Raw genomic sequence first — 20,149 nt, 5'->3', positions numbered from 1 at the left:
ATAAAGAAATACTCGATAAAAATCGCTTATTGTATTTATTACGACTATCCTGTTTTTTTCAAATTAATTAATCATGATTAATCACCATTATGTCTGAAATATTCTCATTCTCATTTTTACTGTATTTATTACGACTATCCTGTTTTTTCCACTGTCGGTAATATTCTAAAGAAATACTCGATTAGAAATCGCTTATTGTATTATTTTGACTTCAATCTGGTAAAAATGCAGCTGTTTTTTTCCCAACCATATTTTTTTGCTATATTATGATTATTTTTCCTCAGCTTAATTTTCCAAAAAATACAACTTTATTTGTTGTTGGTTAGGTTAGTTGCTTTTTCTCATAATATTGCTAAAAGCTTATTAAATCCTACCCCTCCATCTGGTACATTTGTTCACTTCCTGCTTTCCTAATATAGTTAAATTTTAAAATTAAATTAAATTAAATTTGTTCTATGTTCTCTGTAGGCGGCATTATGAATTATCCTTACTGGCCTTTTTTTGCAGTACATTTAGTGAGTGAAGATTGCTTTTATAGTTATTATCCCATATTTCCACACAATAAGTAAGATATGGTAGAACCAGAGAGCAATAAAAAGTGTGGAGTGATTTCTGATTGAGAACAAATTTTTGCTTTGTTCAATATTGAAATATTTCTGGCCCAAAAAAAAAAAATAAAAAATACGGCAACAATATGAAATAGTTATGAAATAGTTATCAGGTTCTCAATGTCGACACTGCTAAGTTATTACTGTCACTTTAAGAGGATCAGTGTCATGGCGGTTTGTGATTTCCGACCATCAGCGTGTGTGGTTGGACCGTTGAGTTTGCTGATGTTGTTTTGGCGTGGTTCGGTCCATATAGATGTCCTTCAAGGACCAACCGTATTGAATATATATTTTACGTTTATGATAATTCCATCCATGTGCTTGTCGCTGCAGAGAAACAACACGATGTGGAGATCTTGTCTCCACCGCCAAAGGAGAAGGAGAAGAAGAAGAGGCCCATGTCACAGATCAGCGGCGTGAAAAAGACCACACCGAGCCCCGGCCTCGCATCTACCTCCATCCCTCGTTTTGGAGTCAACACCCCGCAGGAGAACCTGCTGGCTGGCGTGGGTCTCCAAATAAAGAACACAGAAGAAAGAAATAAAATATATTCTAAATTATCACGTTTGATTCCCTCAGGAGATTGAGGACCTTAACCGTTGGGGTCTGGATATATTCAAGATAGCAGAACTCTCCGGAAACCGCCCTTTGACGGTTTTAATGTTCTCCATCTTCCAGGTAGAAAGTAGATCAAGATTGTTTCAAGAGCGGGAAGAAAAAGAAAGTTAAAATTCTTCTTCTTTGAATCCTAACAGGAGCGAGAACTTTTAAAAACCTTTAAAATCCCGATGAACACCTTCATCACGTTCATGATGACGTTAGAGGACCATTACCGTGCTGATGTCGCTTATCACAACAACATCCACGCCGCCGACGTGGTGCAGTCCACGCACGTTCTCCTGTCCACGCCGGCTCTGGAGGTGAATCCGTGGATCATGGAGAACACTTCCTGTCTAGAATGACTTCTAATTCTTCTTCTCTTGGTGTTTCTTCTCAGGCTGTCTTTACAGATTTAGAGATCATGGCTGTTTTGTTTGCTAGTGCCATCCACGATGTCGACCACCCAGGCGTCACCAACCAGTTCCTGATAAACACAAGTAGGTATTTTTTGGTTTTTTTTGGTTTCCGTATTTATTCATGGAATATTTTCATACCTAAAGTATAGAAAAAAAATGTCATTATGAAGATATTTCAAGAAAACAACCTGACCGGGTCATTTTTGACCCACTTATGGAAGGTTGGGGTAGTAACACAAAAACTACAATTTCTTAAAATGTATAAAAAATAAGTTAAAAATGTGAATGGCATGATATCAAAAACATGTTTTTTGAGGAATACCTGGAATATGAAATGCTAAAAAAAATTTCATAACGAAGATATTTCAAGAAAACAACCTGACCGGGTCATTTTTGACCCACTTATGGAAGGTTGGGGTAGTAACACAAAAACTAACATTTCTTAAAATGTATAAAAAATAAGTTAAAAATGTGAATGGCATGATATCAAAAACATGTTTTTTGAGGAATACCTGGAATATGAAATGCTAAAAAAAATTTCATAACGAAGATATTTCAAGAAAACAACCTGACCGGGTCATTTTTGACCCACTTATGGGTTAAAGTATGATTCTTTTACATTATTAGAGCCCTCTAGACATGAAATAACACCCCTATATTCACCTTTACACTTGTATTACCCAAATATAGTAGTCATAATAACAGAAAATAAGCCATATAAGACATGAATATGACTTACACTCTAAGTCAAAGTAAATTTAGGTAGCATGGACGTCGGGGTTTCAGAGTCGAGTTTTAGCATGGCGTGGTTTAGCATTATTGTATTATATTATTATTTATTGTATTAATATTATTTAGCGTGGTATAGATTATTGTGGCTGCTGTGAGATAATTCAAACGTGCAATAAACGGATGTTGTTCCGGCGATCAAATCTGGTGCTTGTGTATCTTATCGAACATTACAGTAACATTACTGACACTTGGTGATTAGTGTGACCAGAATTTAGGTACTTAATATGCAATGTTTGTTTGAATATGCATATTTTTAAAAGTAATTATTGTGACAGTGATGATTTATTAGTGTGTATTACTGTAAAAGTAAACTATTCTTGTACTTCCAACTTCCACCTGGGCCGTCGCAGGTTCTGAGCTGGCGTTAATGTACAACGATGCCTCGGTGCTGGAGAACCATCACCTCGCCGTGGGCTTCAAACTGCTCCAAGGGGACAACTGTGACATCTTCCAGAACCTCAGCAAGAAACAGCGAGATTCCCTTCGCAAGATGGTGATCGACATGGTGAGGATGTTTTAGTAGCATCGGTATTGGCGTGCCGGGCATGTGGGGCCTTCAGTGTGGGGACTTGAGCCACCCAATCCAACAACCCAGTTAACCCCAGTTAATCTTTGAATTAACACCAAATCGCTACACCACAACATTCATTCATTTTTTACCGCTTTTTCCTCACGAGGGTCGCAGGGGGTGCTGGAGCCTATCCCAGCTGTCTTTCAGGCGAGAGGCGGGGTACACCCTGGATTCTTGTCAAATTGCCAATTTTTTTTCGCAATATTTTGACTTTATTCTTGCAAAATTACAGCTGATTTTCCAGTTCTGTTAACTATTTCAACTTTCTTCTTGTAAGTTTCTATGCCGCTTATCCTCACTAGGATTGTGGGGGTATGCTGGAGCCTATCCCAGCTGACTTCAGGCGAAAGGCAGGGTACACCCTGGACTGGTGGCCAGCCAATCACAGGGCACATATAGACAAACAACCATTCACACTCACATTCATACCTATGGACAATTATTATGTCATCTTTTTGGGACTTTTTCCTGTTTTTTCAATGCTTAATACATAGTTTTTCTTCCTAAATTTTTTTTTTTTTTTTTTTATTTTCCAAATATTTCAACTTTCTTCAAAAAAATATTTTAGTAATATTCTGATTTTATTCACATAATATTATATTTTTTTTCCCCAACCAAATTTTCAAAAAATTACAAATCTATTTCATAATTTTACAACTTTGAAGAATATTCTTTAATATTTCCAGTCATTGCTTCTAAAATGATATTTTTTTCATAATATTACGAGTTTATTCTTGTCAAATTTCCAATTTTTTTTCTCAATATTTTGACTTTATTCTTGCAAAATTACAGCTGATTTTCCAGTTTTGTTAACTATTTCAACTTTCTTCTTGTAAGTTCCTATGCCGCTTATCCTCACTAGGATTGTGGGGGTATGCTGGAGCCTATCCCAGCTGTCTTCGGGCGAAAGGCGGGGTACACCCTGGACTGGTGGCCAGCCAGCCAATCACAGGGCACATATAGACAAACAACCATTCACACTCACATTCATACCTATGGACAATTATTATGTCATCTTTTTGGGACTTTTTCCTGTTTTTTCAATGCTTAATACATAGTTTTTCTTCCTAAATTTTTTATTTTTTTTTTTTTAATTTTCCAAATATTTCAACTTTCTTCAAAAAAATATTTTAGTAATATTCTGATTTTATTCACATAATATTATAATTTTTTTCCCCAACCAAATTTTCAAAAAATTACAAATCTATTTCATAATTTTACAACTTTGAAGAATATTCTTTAATATTTCCAGTCATTGCTTCTAAAATGATATTTTTTTCATAATATTACGAGTTTATTCTTGTCAAATTTCCAATTTTTTTTCTCAATATTTTGACTTTATTCTTGCAAAATTACAGCTGATTTTCCAGTTCTGTTAACTATTTCAACTTTCTTCTTGTAAGTTCCTATGCCGCTTATCCTCACTAGGATTGTGGGGGTATGCTGGAGCCTATCCCAGCTGTCTTCGGGCGAAAGGCGGGGTACACCCTGGACTGGTGGCCAGCCAGCCAATCACAGGGCACATATAGACAAACAACCATTCACACTCACATTCATACCTATGGACAATTTGGAGTGGCTAATTAACCTAGCATGTTTTTGGAATGTGGGAGGAAACCGGAGTACCCGGAGAAAACCGGAACATGAGTTCAATTCCACCTTCGGCCATCTCCGTTCCAAAAACATGCTAGGTTAATTAGCCACTCCAAATTGTCCATAGGTATGAATGTGAGTGTGAATGGTTGTTTGTCTATATGTGCCCTGTGATTGGCTGGCCACCAGTCCAGGGTGTACCCAACATCTCGCACAAAGACAGCTGGGATAGGCTCCAGCATACCCCCACGACAGTATCACTCGGATACTGTGAACATCCAGCAGCAACACAACATTGATGGTTAATCTAGTACTTGAATATACAATAAGTACTCTGTACGTCTTCAACAGGTGCTAGCCACAGATATGTCCAAACATATGAACTTCTTGGCGGACATGAAGACAATGGTGGAGACCAAAAAAGTCACCAGCTTGGGAGTTCTCCTTCTTGACAACTACTCGGACCGAATCCAGGTTAGAGTGCTGTTTTTTGGTTTTTCAATTGTTTTCTAAAAAGTAAGCAAGCCAGTGAATGTGAAATCTGTAAAAATGCTGCCCCCTGGTGGACAAATACTGTACTGTTACCGGGTGGTTACATTTGTTGTCTTGAATGACGACAGCTTTTGACCTGCGTGTCTCCTTCAGGTTCTTCAGAACATGGTTCATTGTGCCGACCTGAGCAACCCGACCAAGCCTCTGGAACTTTACCGACAGTGGACGGACCGCATCATGGTGGAGTTCTTCACACAGGGAGACAGGGAACGCGATAAGGGAATGGAGATCAGTCCCATGTGCGACAAACACAACGCCTCCATTGAAAAGAGCCAGGTAGCACAATCTGGAATACAGTTGGAAATGATTGGCGTTCATCTAATGACATCCAATTCAAGAGTGGCATAAAAAATCTAGTTATATATCTGCAAAATGCATAATTAGGTAGAAAAAAACCCATACATAAGTCGCTTCGGAGTATAAGTCACGTCAGAGCTAAAAATGCATAATTAGGGAGAAAAAAACATACATAAGTTGCTCTGGAGTATAAGTCGCACAAAGCCAAAAATACATAATTAGGTATAAAAAAAATACATACATAAGTCGTTCCGGAGTATAAGTCGCACAAGGCCAAAAATGCATAATTAGGTAGAAAAAAAACATACATAAGTCGCTCCGGAGTATAAGTCACACACAGCCAAAAATGCATAATTAGGTAGAAAAAAAAACGTACATAAGTCGCTCCGGAGTATAAGTCACACACAGCCAAAAATGCATAATTAGGTAGAAAAAAAACCCATACATAAGTCGCTTCGGAGTATAAGTCACGTCAGAGCTAAAAATGCATAATTAGGGAGAAAAAAAAACATACATAAGTTGCTCTGGAGTATAAGTCGCACAAAGCCAAAAATACATAATTAGGTAGAAAAAAAATACATACATAAGTCGCTCCGGAGTATAAGTCGCACAAGGCCAAAAATGCATAATTAGGTAGAAAAAAAAACATACATAAGTCGTTCCGGAGTATAAGTCGCACACAGCCAAAAATGCATAATTAGGTAGAAAAAAAAACGTACATAAGTCGCTCTGGAGTATAAGTCGCATCAGGGCCAAAAATGCATAATTAGGTAGAAAAAAAACATACATACGTAAGTCGCTCCGGAGTATAAGTCGCACCCGGCCAAAAATGCATAATTAGGTAGAAAAAAAACATACATAAGTCGCTCCGGAGTATAAGTTGCATCAGGATCAAAAATGCATAATTAGGTAGAAAAAAAAACATACATAAGTCGCTCCGGAGTATAAGTCGCACAAAGCCAAAAATGCATAATTAGGTAGAAAAAAAACATACATAAGTCGCTCCGGAGTATAAGTCGCACAAAGCCAAAAATGCATAATTAGGTAGAAAAAAAACATACATAAGTTGCTTTGGAGTATAAGTCGCACAAAGCCAAAAATGCATAATTAGGTAGAAAAAAAAACATACATAAGTCGCTCCGGAGTATAAGTCTCATTTTTTGCAGGTAATTTATTTTTCAAACTACTTGACCAAAACAGACATTACGTCATCTTTTTTATTTTTTTTTCCATCTGTGATTAAATACGATTAATTGCGAGTTAATTACAGACAAAAATGTGATTAATCACAATCACGCTAACCACTTGTATATTATAATATATATATCAAAATATATACATACATCCGTATATGAAGTTCACAAGTGAAAAACGACAACCAACTGAAACCACACTGATCCCTCCTGCTACGTCTTCTTATTCTCTGGTAGACCATGTGTTAAGAAGCAGACTTACGATACCATCTACTGTACGGAGTTACAGTAGAACAGGAAGCTAATCTCTTATTTACAAATGCAAATATGGACGGGTCATTTCTGACGTTTGTGTTTGCTAGGTGGGTTTCATCGACTACATCGTACACCCGCTGTGGGAGACGTGGGCGGACCTGGTGCACCCCGACGCTCAGGACATCCTGGACACGCTGGAGGACAACAGAGAGTGGTACCAGAGCATGATCCCTCGTAGCCCCTCACCGTGCAGCCCCGAGGATCCCCACGCCGAGGTAAGACCAGGAGGAACCGTAGCGGGTCCTAACCCCGCTTCGGGTCTAAGCGGGGACAAGTTCCAGTTTGAACTCACACTGGAAGAAGAAGAAGAGGACGAGGAATTGGACTCTGACTTGGAAAGTCCACTCGAGGATGACCCCCAGTCGGGGGTGGAGCGGCACCGGGACTCGCCTTCCCCGTCGACGTCCCCGGACACCGGTAGCAGGTACCGCCCACCTTCACCTCATTCTTTATGGGCCTTGATGGGACTTGAGTCTGACGTCGCAGAGCGCCCACCATCATAGGCCCGGTCCGGGCGGACGCAGAGGTCACATGACAACCAGCACAACCCGCCCCTGCCTTTGAAGACACAGCAGCACGGAGTGGGCGGCAGGGCGGGCCCTTATGTACCAATAAAGTCTGTAAAATCACCACGGTCCCTTTACACTGGAGACAGCCTCTCTGTAGACGGAGGGACGCTCGCCCCCCCCCCCCCCCTCTTTTTCATTTCATATTCGGGTGCCTAGTAAGTTTATTTCCCATCATGCTTTGGGAGCGTCCACGGAAGAAGAGTAACGGCGAGGCGACGCCCCTTCCAGAACGAAAGGTAAACGAAACGTCTTCCTTTTAAACTACTGTAACAATCGGACACAAGCGAATGAGAATTATTACGGAATTATTTTTGCACCATTTAGAATCGGAGAATCCATTTTTTTTTTTTGGGAATTTTTTCGGAATTTTCATGTTTAAGAGTTGAATTGATTGTTAAGGAGCAGCCAGAGAATCAACGGACCTAAACTAGACCTCAGGGTGTAGAAAAGTCAAACGGAATGTAGCGTGGATGTATTCCCGGAATTCCGCCTTCCTTGTTTGACTTATCTCGGGAGGCGGAGTTGGCGGAGTTGGCGGAATTTTGAAGTGAAACCCTTTAAATTCGGCATCTAAAGCAATCATCAAACCAGCTTGTAGCAGAACACGGATCCAGCACTAAAGAAGACACTACCTGTATCCAAGCTTTATTGTTTTTTTTTTTTTTTATATAACTTTATTTAAACGGTGTCCTTGTTTCAAAAGTATGTCTTTTATCACTTCTTTGTTGTACATTTGCTGGTCTCGTCTGTGTTTATGTGCTTGAAAAGCATTTTTGCGTATTTGATCAGGGTGCCTCCAAGTCCGCAAGTAGCACTTTACCATTTTTTTGTCGCTCTTTACCATTTTTTTATGTGTTTCCAAAGGGCTTCACCCCACTGTAGGCGTCCACATTATGAATACAGCAACCGGGTACCTGAAGGCGGGGCAGGAAAAGGACCCGTTTCTTGAAACTAGTTAAAAAAAAAAATCATGTTATAAATAAGTTTATGATTATGCCAATAACGGTCTTAACTTGTTTTTGCACAAAATGTGCTTGATTGGCTTGTCAAGCATCAGTAAAGCCAACAATATGAAAAATGATCCTAATTGCCTTTGGCCTTAAACCATATTATTGTACAGACTCATATTTTTTTTATTATATTTTGACATATTTATTTCCAGATTTAAATACTCTTATTTAAAAAAATACATCAAAATTATGCAGAAAATGCCGCTTATTTTAAAAAATTTGTCAGTTTTTAGTAAAATTATTTTAAATTATTTAAAATTATTTTAAATTAGAATGTATGATTTTTTTACTGTAAATAAAAAATACATTATAGATTAATTAATTACATACATTATTACACAAGTTGAGTAGTTAGCGCGGAGGTTCGATTCCACACTCGGCCATCTCTTAATTAATTAATTAATTAATTAATTGGCGAATCCAAATATCAGTATCACAGTATCACTCTGATATTGTGAACATCCAGCAGCAACACAACATTTTGGCATGACTACTATTTTGATGAAAAATATACTGAACCAGGGCTGCACAGATAGGAGACCCGAGTTCGATTCCATCCTCGGCCATCTCTTAATTAATTAATTAATTAATTGGCGACTCCAAATATCAGTATCACAGTATCACTCGGATACTATGAACATCCAGCAGCAACACAACATTTTGGAATGACTACTATTTTGATGAAAAATATACTGAACCAGGGCTGCACAGCTAGGAGACCCGAGTTTGATTCCATCCTCGGCCACCTCTTAATTAATTAATTTATTAATTGGCGACTCCAAATATCAGTATCACAGTATCACTCTGATACTGTGAACATCCAGCAGCAACACAACATTATGGAATGACTACTATTTTGATGAAAAATATACTGAACCAGGGCTGCACAGCTAGGAGAGCAGAGTTCGATTCCATCCTCGGCCATCTCTTAATTAATTAATTAATTAATTGGCGACTCCAAATATCAGTATCACAGTATCACTCAGATACTGTGAACATCCAGCAGCAACACAACATTTTGGAATGACTACTATTTTGATGAAAAATATACTGAACCGGGGTTTCACAGCTAGGAGACCAGAGTTCGATTCCACCCTAGGCCATCTCTTAATTAATTAATTGGCGACTCCAAATATCAGTATCACAGTATCACTCGGATACTGTGAACATCCAGCAGCAACACAACATTTTGGAATGACTACTATTTTGATGAAAAATATACTGAACCAGGGCTTTACAGCTAGGAGACCCGAGTTCAATTCCACCCTCGGCCATCTCTGTGTGGAGTTTGCATGTTCTCCCCGTGCATGCGTGGGTTTTCTCCGGGTACTCCGGTTTCCTCCCACATTCCAAAAACATGCTAGGTTAATTAGCGACTCCAAATTGTCCATAGGTATGAATGTGAGAGTGTGAATGGTTGTTTGTCTATATGTGCCCTGTGATTGGCTGGCTGCCAGTCCATGGTGTACCCCGCCTCTCGCCCCAAGACGGCTGGGATAGGCTCCAGCACCCCCCACGACCCTCGTGAGGAAAAAAAGCGGTAGAAAATGAATGAATGAATGAATAATTACATACATTATTATTATTGTGGTTAGCGCAGAGGCCACACAGCTAGGAGACCCGGGTTCGATTCCACCCTCGGCCATCTATTAATTAATTAATTGATTATCACTCGGGTACTGTGAACATCCAGCAGCAACACACGGAAATGGTGCGGTATAAGCTCTTAAATTAAACTCTTATGATCTATTTTTGTTGTCGTCAAATGAACAAAATATATAAAATATTATTAGTATAATTGTTTGATATAGATGTATTTATTTGTACAAACCACTGTATCAATTGCGGGCGCCAGCAGCACTAAATACACTAACAGACCTGCCAATCTTGAAGAAATGTTACGAGTCGTAGCCCCCCCCCCCCCCCCCCCCCCCGCTCTGCTCTATCATGACTTGTTGGAAACGACCCACAATGCATTAACTCTAGTGCCTTTAAAATAAAAATGAATGTAGTTTCATGTAGTTCAACTTATTTATTGCTACTTTTTTAGTGGGGAACCATTTCCTGCCCAGCCCACAGGTACACTCGGTTAAAAAAAAATAATCATAAAAAAAAAAAAGGAAAGAAATGACTGTAATTCAAACTGATTGTCTTATTTGGTAGTAAAGTGCTTGACTGGGATAAACGTGTGCCAACGGTGTTAGAATCCCACACACACACACACATACACATCTGCCAGCCTACGATGCTACATTTCTACACTAGCAATTTCTTCGATTTTTGTGCCACTTAGTAGCGCTCCACCGTTCTAATCCGATAGCCGAGTGTTTGAGGAGCTCTTTGCGTCCGTGTGTGTGTAGGTGTGTCCCGTCTAGATCAGTATTTGTGGCCAACACACAGGTAGAAAGACCAGGAAGTAAGCCAGCACCACACTTCCTGGTCAGGCGGTGGTAGAAAACACTAGTGAGTTGTATTGATCAGCCTTATATTTAGAATGTTGGCGCGTGACGTTCAAGGACCATTGGACTGTTTTTCAGATGCTGAGTTCAAAAATAGATTGCAATTCTACAACAAGCCTCCTTAAAAAATGTTTGTCGCAAATTTAACACTTTTAATAAGGTTGTAAATTTACGACTTTATTTTCTACTTTACTTATTATTCTTATTCCCGAAAAAATTGCAAGAGTAATGTAAAAAAATTTACTCAAACTCTGTTTTTTTTTTAATTGAATTTTGTGGTAAATTTACAATTTTATTTTTGAAATCGCAGATTATTTTAATAATTGGTCATTACATTTTTTTTCTTGTAAATTTACAGGAAAAAATTCAAAAAAAAATAAAAAAAAATCAAATCATGTTATGAGAATAGTCATAAATTTATGACTTTTGTTATAAAAATAAGCCTCGAAGGATTTAAAAAATAAAGAGGAAATTAGTAAATGTACGACTTTATTCTTCTTAAAATTTCAGATTTTATTTTTATTTTGTGAAAAATTTAGAATTTACTACTCTATTCTTGTGCTTGAAAAAATTCCCCCAAATTCTCAAAATCAGTAACATTTTTAAATCAAATTTTGGGGTAAATTTACAATTTTATTCTTGAAATCGCAGATTATTTTAATAATTGGTCATTACACATTTTTTTTGTAAATTTACAGGAAAAAAAGAGAAAAGTTGTAATATTACGAGAATCAAGTCATGTTATGAGAATATCGTATATTTATGACTTTTCTTATAAAAATAAGTCTCGAAGGATTTCAAAAATAAAGATGAGGAAATTAGTAAATTTACGACTTTCAAAATCTCATTTTATTTTTATTTTGTGAAAAATGTACAATTTACTACTTTATTCTTGTGCTCAAAAACTTCCCCAAATTCTCAAAATCTGTAAATTTTTTTAATCAAATTTTGGGGTAAATTTACAATTTGAATTCTTGAAATCGCGGATTATTTTAGTACTTGGTCGTTACGAATTTTTTCTTGTAAATTTACTGGAAAAAAAGAGAAAAAAGTTGTAATACGAGAATCGAGTCATGTTATAGAATAAAGTCGTAAATTTATGATTTTCTTATAAAAAATAAAGACAAAGAAATTAGTAAATTTACGACTTTATTCTTCTCAAAATCTCAGATTTTGTGAAAAAATTTACAATTTACTACTTTATTCTTATGCTCGAAAAAAATTCCCCCAAATTCTCAAAATCAGTAACATTTTTAAATAAAATTTTGGGGTAAATTTACAATTTTATTCTTGAAATCGCAGATTATTTCAATACTAGGTCGTTATGAATTTTTTCTTGTAAATTTACAGGAAAAAAAAGAACAAAATTGTAATATTACGAGAATCAAGTCATGTTATGAGAATAGTCGTAAATTTATGACTTTTTTTCTTATAAAAATAAGTCTCAAAGAATTTTAAAAATAAAGACGAGGAAATTAGTAAATGTACAACTTTATTCTTCTGAAAATCTCAGATTTTATTTTTATTTTGTGAAAAAGTTACAAATTTATTTTTATTTTATTTTTATAAATTATTATTTTTATTTTAACTTTTATCTTGTGCTCCAAAAAAATTCCCACAAATTCTCAAAATCAGTAACATTTTTAAATAAAATTTTGGAGTAAATTTACAATTTTCTTCTTGAAATCACAGATTATTTTAATACTTGGTCGTTATGAATTTTTTCTTGTAAATTTACAGGATAAAAAGAGAAAAAAAAAATTAATATTACAAGAATCAAGTCATGTTATGAGAAGTAAATTTACAACTTTATTCTCAAAATCTCAGATTTTTTTAAATTTGGAAAATGTACAATTGACTACTTATTTATGATTTTATGCTTATGCTTGAAAAAATTCCAAGAGTAATGTAAAAAATGTATGACTCAAAATCTGTAAATTTTGGGTTATTCTTGAGATCACAGATTATTTAAATACTTGGTTGTTACAAGTTTTTTCTTGTAAATTTACAGGAAATAAGAGACAAAAGTATGACGAGAATCAAGTCATTATGAGAATAAAGTCGTAAATTTTTTAATTTTCTCGTCTCTATTTTTTAAATCCTTTTTTCTCAGCAAAAAGGGTCATGATTAGACTTTGAAAATACGGGGGAGTTGAACTCAGCACAGTGGTTCTTGACACGAAAACATCAGTGCCAAAAAAAAGTATTCCAATAAACGTGTACACGGGTGTTCCTGCGCTCGCTTACTTTTTGTGTTGAGCCGACATCATTCATGTTGATCATGTCAGGCAAACTTCTCGAAAGCTATTTATTCCTACATGTCTGTCTGTCCAGGACAAAGTACTGTAAAAAAAAAAAAAAATGTTCTGGAGCCGAGAGATCAAATATACTTTCCAAGTATACAGTAGATCTACCACTCTGAAAGCTTTTGCATTTTAAAAACCAAATGATTTTCGGGAGGCCAGGGTGTACTATGTGGGGAAAATGCCAATAAATGATATGGAAATTGATGTCGCTGTTGGTCCTTCATTGTCTCTAACGTCACCTGCTACTACTAGCGACATGGAAAAAAAACCCAAACAGTTTATACGTCATTAATTGTGCAACTGTTACTTTAACTGCATTTGTATAAATGTATTCACACCCGTGGAAAACGCAACTGATTCACAAACGGGTCACTAAAACTTAGCCTGCGAGTGGAGTTTTCACGGACTCACGGGTACTGGATGAAAACTTGACTTGTTGAATCATAGGTCCTCAACAAAGACTCACGTTTTTACTGACGGGTACTCGGCAAAAAACAGTTTCTAACTCACATTTACTCAACAAAGAGTTTCGAGTTTCACTGACAAAGAATCGAATGTCATTGACTCAAAGGCATTTGATGAAGATTGGAGATTCTGACTCATGGGTACTAGACAAAGACTCAAGTTTCACTGACTTATGGATACTCGACAAGACTCGGGTTTCTGACTCATGGGTACTAGACAAAGACTCAAGTTTCACTGACTTATGGATACCCAAAAAGACTCAAGTTTTTGACTCATGAGCACTAGACAAAGACTCAAGTTTCTGACTCATGGGTACTAGACAAAGACTCAAGTTTCTGACTCATGGGTACTAGACAAAGACTCAAGTTTCTGACTCATGGGTACTAGACAAAGACTCAAGTTTCAGTGACTTATGGAAACTCAAAAAGACTTGAGTTCCTGACTCATGGGTACTAGACAAAGACTCAAGTTTGACTGACTTATAGATACTTGAAAAGAATCAAGTTTCTGACTCATGAGCACTACACAAAGACTCAAGTTTCTGACTCATGAGCACTAGACAAAGACTCAAGTTTCTGACTCATGAGCACTAGACAAAGACTCAAGTTTCTGACTCATGGGTACTAGACAAAGACTCAAGTTTCTGACTCATGGGTACTACACAAAGACTCAAGTTTCTGACTCATGGGTACTAGACAAAGATTCAAGTTTGACTGACTTATGGATACTCAAAAAGACTCGGGGTTTCTGACTCATGGGTACTAGACAAAGACTCAAGTTTCAATGACTTATGGATACCCGAAAAGACTCAAGTTCCTGACTCATGGGTACTAGACAAAGACTCAAGTTTCAGTGACTTATGGAAACTCGAATAGACTCGAGCTCCTGACTCATGGGTACTAGACAAAGACTCAAGTTTCACTGACTTATGGATACTCGAAAAGACTCAGGTTTATGACTCATGGGTACTAGACAAAGACTCAAGTTTCACTGACTTATGGATACCCGAAAAGACTCAAGTTCCTGACTCATGGGTACTAGACAAAGACTCAAGTTTGACTGACTTATGGATACTCAAAAAGACTTGGGTTTCTGACTCATGGGTACTAGACAAAGACTCAAGTTTCACTGACTTATGGATACTCAAAAAGACTCGGGTTTCTGACTCATGGTACTAGACAAAGACTCAAGTTTCAGTGACTTATGGAAACTCGAATAGACTCGAGCTCCTGACTCATGGGTACTAGACAAAGACTCAAGTTTCACTGACTTATGGATACTCGAAAAGACTCAGGTTTATGACTCATGGGTACTACACAAAGACTCAAGTTTCACTGACTTATGGATACTCGACATGACTTGGGTTTCTGACTCATGGGTACTAGACAAAGACTCGAGTTTCTGACTCATGACCACTAGACAAAGACTCAAGTTTCAGTGACTTATGGAAACTCGAAAAGACTCGAGTTCCTGACTCATGGGTATTAGACAAAGACTCAAGTTTCTGACTCATGGGTACTAGACAAAGATTCAAGTTCGACTGACTTATGGATACTCAAAAAGACTCGGGTTTCTGACTCATGGGTACTAGACAAAGACTCAAGTTTGACTGACTTATGGATACTCAAAAAGACTCGGGTTTCTGACTCATGGGTACTAGACAAAGACTCAAGTTTCACTGACTTATGGAAACTCGAATAGACTCGAGCTCCTGACTCATGGGTACTAGACAAAGACTCAAGTTTCACTGACTTATGGATACTCGAAAAGACTCAGGTTTATGACTCATGGGTACTACACAAAGACTCAAGTTTCACTGACTTATGGATACTCGACAAGACTTGGGTTTCTGACTCATGACCACTAGACAAAGACTCAAGTTTCAGTGACTTATGGAAACTCGAAAAGACTCGAGTTCCTGACTCATGGGTACTAGACAAAGACTCAAGTTTCACTGACTTACGGATACTCCACAAGACTCGGGTTTCTGACTCATGGGTACTAGACAAAGACTCAAGTTTCTGACTCATGAGCACTAGACAAAGACTCAAGTTTCACTGACTTATGGATACTCGAAAAGACTCGGGTTTCTGACTCATGGGTACTAGACAAAGACTCAAGTTTCTGACTCATGAGCACTAGACAAAGACTCAAGTTTCACTGACTTATGGATACTCGAAAAGACTCGGGTTTCTGACTCATGGGTTCCAGACATAGGAGTAGGAAGAAGCAAAGCTTATTAAATCCTACCCCTCCATCTGGTACTTTTACAATCAGTAACTGTTACATTTGTTCACTTCCTGCTTTCCATCATACAGTTTAAGGTTTTTTTTTGTTTTTTTTTTTTAAATAAAAAATAAACCAAAGTACTCGGTGATATGAGCATCCAATGCCATAATGGGTACCATAGTAAGTGTCAATATAGTGATATATATAGCACATCATGACTGGTTCAAGACTCTTCATCCTTGTATTTAGCAAACATCAACTGCTTGTATTGTTTCTTGAATTGGCTCATCGTTGTGCATTGTTTGATTTCCTTACTCAATCCATTCCATAGTTTGATTCCACATACTGAAATGCTATGGCTAGCATAACGTAGTCCTTGACTTCATCATCTTCTTTGTATTCCTGTCAGAGTTCAGGGAGTTGTTTCCACAGGCCGGTCTGTGCTTAAGCTCCCCCTTGTGGTCGCATCATGAATTACACCTATGTTTAATTCAATGGACCACAATATTGACCTCATTAACACTTATTGCGTTTGCATGAAACCTTATGCAATTATGCTAGAAATGTTTTTTTTTTTTTACGTACTAACTACAGTGGCCGGTTGGGGCAAACCTGACCTCACAGTCCTATGACAGAAATCACCCATAATGCAACAGGATACTGCTGCAATGACATGAATGCTGCAAGATTTTTGATAAAATATGACAAATATAAAAAGAGAAAGGATGCAAATTCCAATAACATAAACAAACTCCTCTCCTAACTTGCAGTATTTCTCTCATTCAGTTGTTTAACTGGGTGTTTTTTTTTCTGTTTTGGGAATTTTGCATCATTTCTGTCTTGTATTTGTTATTCATCATTCATGCAACAAACTGTATAGAAACATGCATGGCAAAATTAAACATGGCGTCGAGTCTTTTACCCCGTTGAAGGTGACCCAGGTGTGTGTGCAGGGCTCAGCGCTCTCATGGCAGTGCATAAGTCTGCGGTGTCAAAGGACATGATGGAACCGCAGCTCCCCAGTGCCGGCGGCACTCTTGTAGCCCTAGACCGTGACTCTACCACCACTATGCATGACTTATTACTCACTTGTGTTAAATAGCTGACAAAATAAGTTTTTTTTTAAGAGGATAGACTGTTCTAAAGTACATCCGTGTTTCATTTTAAATTGTACTTAACCTCATTCGGACATTCGGAATGCTACTCACAGATTCCATGCAGAAGATGATGCATGGTCTGACGGATGCAGGATGCAACCCTAGGAGAACAGTTCATGGATTGGAAGATTGATTCCAAGAAAAGTGCAACCCATTGACAAACACCAAACCTCAATCATATTCCCATGGCATTCCGGTTCTCCATGATGGCAGGTGAAGGTAAGTATTGCCTGACAAAAGCTCCTGGAAAACAACAAGTAAACACATGTTTAACTTCATGGTAGCTTATGATGGAGACTTTTAGCAATGACTAACTATTAGCTAACATCTCTAACATCAACAACTCTCCACTCACCTTGCATTCAAATAGCAATCTCCAAAAGAGCGACACCACTGTAATGGAGGATAGCGGCAATCTCAGTGGAGGACAACAAAAGCGACAAAAGCTGTTAGCTTCATGGCTGCTGAAAAAATGAAGAAGTTTCCACAAACGGAAGCTATTTAGCTCCGTGTTTTTACTGGCGCGCTTCCGTATTTTCACGTCAATAAGTATACAATACTGTGTACTTAAGTTTCCGAGTGCGTGTAGTGTTGTCCCAAATCCATTACTGTCGTATTTACCGGAAATGACGATGCAGGTATGTATTAGCAACCACTTCCTGTTAGTACTTAGCATTGGAATGCACTCAAGTGTGAAAAGTGCGCGAATTGAAACACAGCAATACTATCAGTAGACCGCATTCAAGTGTGAAGGCTGGTGATGCTTTCACTGACCCTCGTCCACACCAGTGTCCCGTCGTAGTGAATCCCCGGGGGGACAACTTTTTTGAACATATATAATTAGATTATTGAACATACATGTTTGAACACTTATTTTATAGATTAGCAGGTAACTAGTTAGATGTTTTTTTATTTAGTTGATAACTTTTCAAGAAAAACCCGAACAGTCCCTAATGGCATTGAAAGAAGCGTATTAAACAAGTACGTCTGTGCGCCATCTTGGATTGGCTTCCTACCGGAAAGCCTGGTGTGCTCAACTGGATCACGTTGAAACTTGTAAGACTCGCCGTCAAGCCCAGAACCAAGTATTTATCTCTATTGTTGTAGTATGACAAGTATGAAAGAGTAATCTGTCTGTTGAGTCTATTGTAGTATGAAAGAATCATCAAATATGACACTGCTTTGAAGCAGAATCCCTGGTAGCTCTATGCTAACTCGCTGATGCCAATAAACACAGGTGAGTCTGTGTCTTAAATAAGACACAGAAATAGAGCAAACGCTAATTTTAATGGTAATTAACCCTCAATAATTAAAAGTATTGTGTAGTGTCATAGATATGTCAAGCAATGGTACGTGTAATTGTGGTTTAATTAATCGCATCTGTTATTTATATTCCATGATACAGTAAGTGTCCCATGTGTAATATGGATAGTATTATAGTGTAAGCTTTGGTGACATCTAGTGGTGAAATTGTTGAATCTCTCTATTGTTGTAGTATGAAAGAAGTATGTTGTAGTATGAAAGATTAATTAATCGCATCTGTTATTTATATTCCATGATACAGTAGTGTCCCATGTGTAATATGGATAATATTATAGTGTAAACCAGGGGTCTCAAACTCAATTTACCTGGGGGCCACTGGAGCTAGGGTCTGGGCAAGGCTGGGCTGCATCAGGTTTTCCAAAAAAAAAAGATACGCATTTATTAAAAACAGAAAAATATACAAACTTTTTCAGTGCTTTACAACATATTGCGCAACTGCGGGGTCTTGAGACACATGCTAACTCGCAAACTAGACAGCTAGCGACCTAAACGGTAGCCTTCAAGTTATTTCCATTCAACTTAAATAGCCAAAAACTTACCACTTCCACACGGATAGGGAGGATAACTATTAACAGTTATTTAACCTTTAACATGAACATGAATCAAACGTAATAATTTTTTCTGGGTACATGATACCATACAGCATCCATATCAAACTAACATTAAACTTTCATATCAAGGCGGGGGCCTCAAACCAGACACACATCTTTTACAATATTGACTTTATTTGGTAATTAAAGTGCAATACATGAACAATGGAAGAAGTTAAAGAAGGACAATAAGTTTTACACCAACAAAATGGTTTTAAACCAACACGTGTCCTCAGGTGACTGCAGACTCCTAAAAGAAAGACAAGCTACCGCGACAAAATGCACAATGCCATTGCATAATTGAAGTAGTAAACAAACATTTACGTTAACAGTATTTCTCTTCACAGCAATAAACTATTAAGTGCAGCTAAAAGATTTGTGATGGGACAATTTCCTACAGTCACAAAAGCAACAAGTCAAGGTCACGGAAACAGTTGAGTGAAATACACAAACACGTAGAGAGGTATTTGATCATATGCACAGCTCAAACTGAAACACAACTTTCGTAAATCTGTAATCTTGTTTTAGATTTTAGATCATTTTTTTACCCCCATGCTAAATAAGTCTTCTGGTTTAACTCGTGTTTTTATAAAATGGGTCATTACGGTGTGAAGAGAACAAAAACCTAAAACATAAATAAGTTTTGAAATCCAAACTAACTTTCTTTGCTTCTTTTTCTGTTTTTTGTAGCAGGACCCCGCTGCTCGTTGAGAAGAGCAAAGCTGACCGGAATATGTCGCTACAAAGGAGTCTGAATACTCGGTAAATATAATGACAGTTGCTAAGTTTGTAACGCCGATCCCTCTTGCAACATCTTCTTATTCTTTAGCCGATCGGGTGTGTTATGATGATATCTATGGATCATGTAAAGAACAATTTGGATCATGTAAAGAACAATTTGGGTCATGTAAGGAACAATTTGGATCATGTAAGGAACAATTTGGATCATGGAAAGAACAATTTGGATCATGGAAAGAACAATTTGGATCATGTAAAGAACAATTTGGATCATGTAAAGAACAATTTGGATCATGTAAAGAACGATTTGGATCATGGGAAGAACAATTTGGGTCATGGGAAGAACAGTTTGGATCATGGGAAGAA

The 20,149-nt window shown here is 37.4% G+C and overlaps 1 protein-coding gene and 1 long non-coding RNA gene across 5 annotated transcripts in view; one reads left to right on the top strand and one right to left on the bottom strand.

Moving 5' to 3' along the window:
- The window catches only part of pde4cb (phosphodiesterase 4C, cAMP-specific b), a 77,401-nt gene extending 67,481 nt beyond the window's left edge, over window positions 1-9,920 (top strand). For all 4 annotated transcript variants that reach the window (XM_058072585.2, XM_078790383.1, XM_058072588.2 and 1 more), the window contains exons 8-15: window positions 942-1,114; window positions 1,188-1,286; window positions 1,364-1,528; window positions 1,606-1,705; window positions 2,767-2,921; window positions 4,932-5,054; window positions 5,226-5,408; window positions 6,985-9,920. In XM_058072585.2, the coding sequence (XP_057928568.2) occupies window positions 942-1,114; window positions 1,188-1,286; window positions 1,364-1,528; window positions 1,606-1,705; window positions 2,767-2,921; window positions 4,932-5,054; window positions 5,226-5,408; window positions 6,985-7,440 (1,454 nt within the window). In that variant the 3' untranslated portion in view covers window positions 7,441-9,920. The remainder of the gene's footprint in view (window positions 1-941; window positions 1,115-1,187; window positions 1,287-1,363; window positions 1,529-1,605; window positions 1,706-2,766; window positions 2,922-4,931; window positions 5,055-5,225; window positions 5,409-6,984) is intronic.
- Window positions 9,921-17,198: 7,278 nt separating this feature from the next.
- On the bottom strand, window positions 17,199-17,710 carry LOC131129265 (uncharacterized). Its single transcript, XR_013627225.1, has 3 exons — window positions 17,488-17,710; window positions 17,303-17,375; window positions 17,199-17,233 (listed from the first exon to the last, which is right to left on the bottom strand). It is a non-coding gene; the product is annotated as an uncharacterized LOC131129265 (long non-coding RNA).
- Window positions 17,711-20,149: the final 2,439 nt, after the last annotated feature.

Source organism: Doryrhamphus excisus, linkage group LG4 (genome assembly GCF_037039965.1).
Source record: "Doryrhamphus excisus strain RoL-2023G ecotype Guam linkage group LG4, RoL_Dexc_Guam_v1.1, whole genome shotgun sequence".
NCBI lineage: Eukaryota > Metazoa > Chordata > Actinopteri > Syngnathiformes > Syngnathidae > Doryrhamphus > Doryrhamphus excisus.
This window is presented reverse-complemented; position numbering and strand designations above follow the sequence as displayed.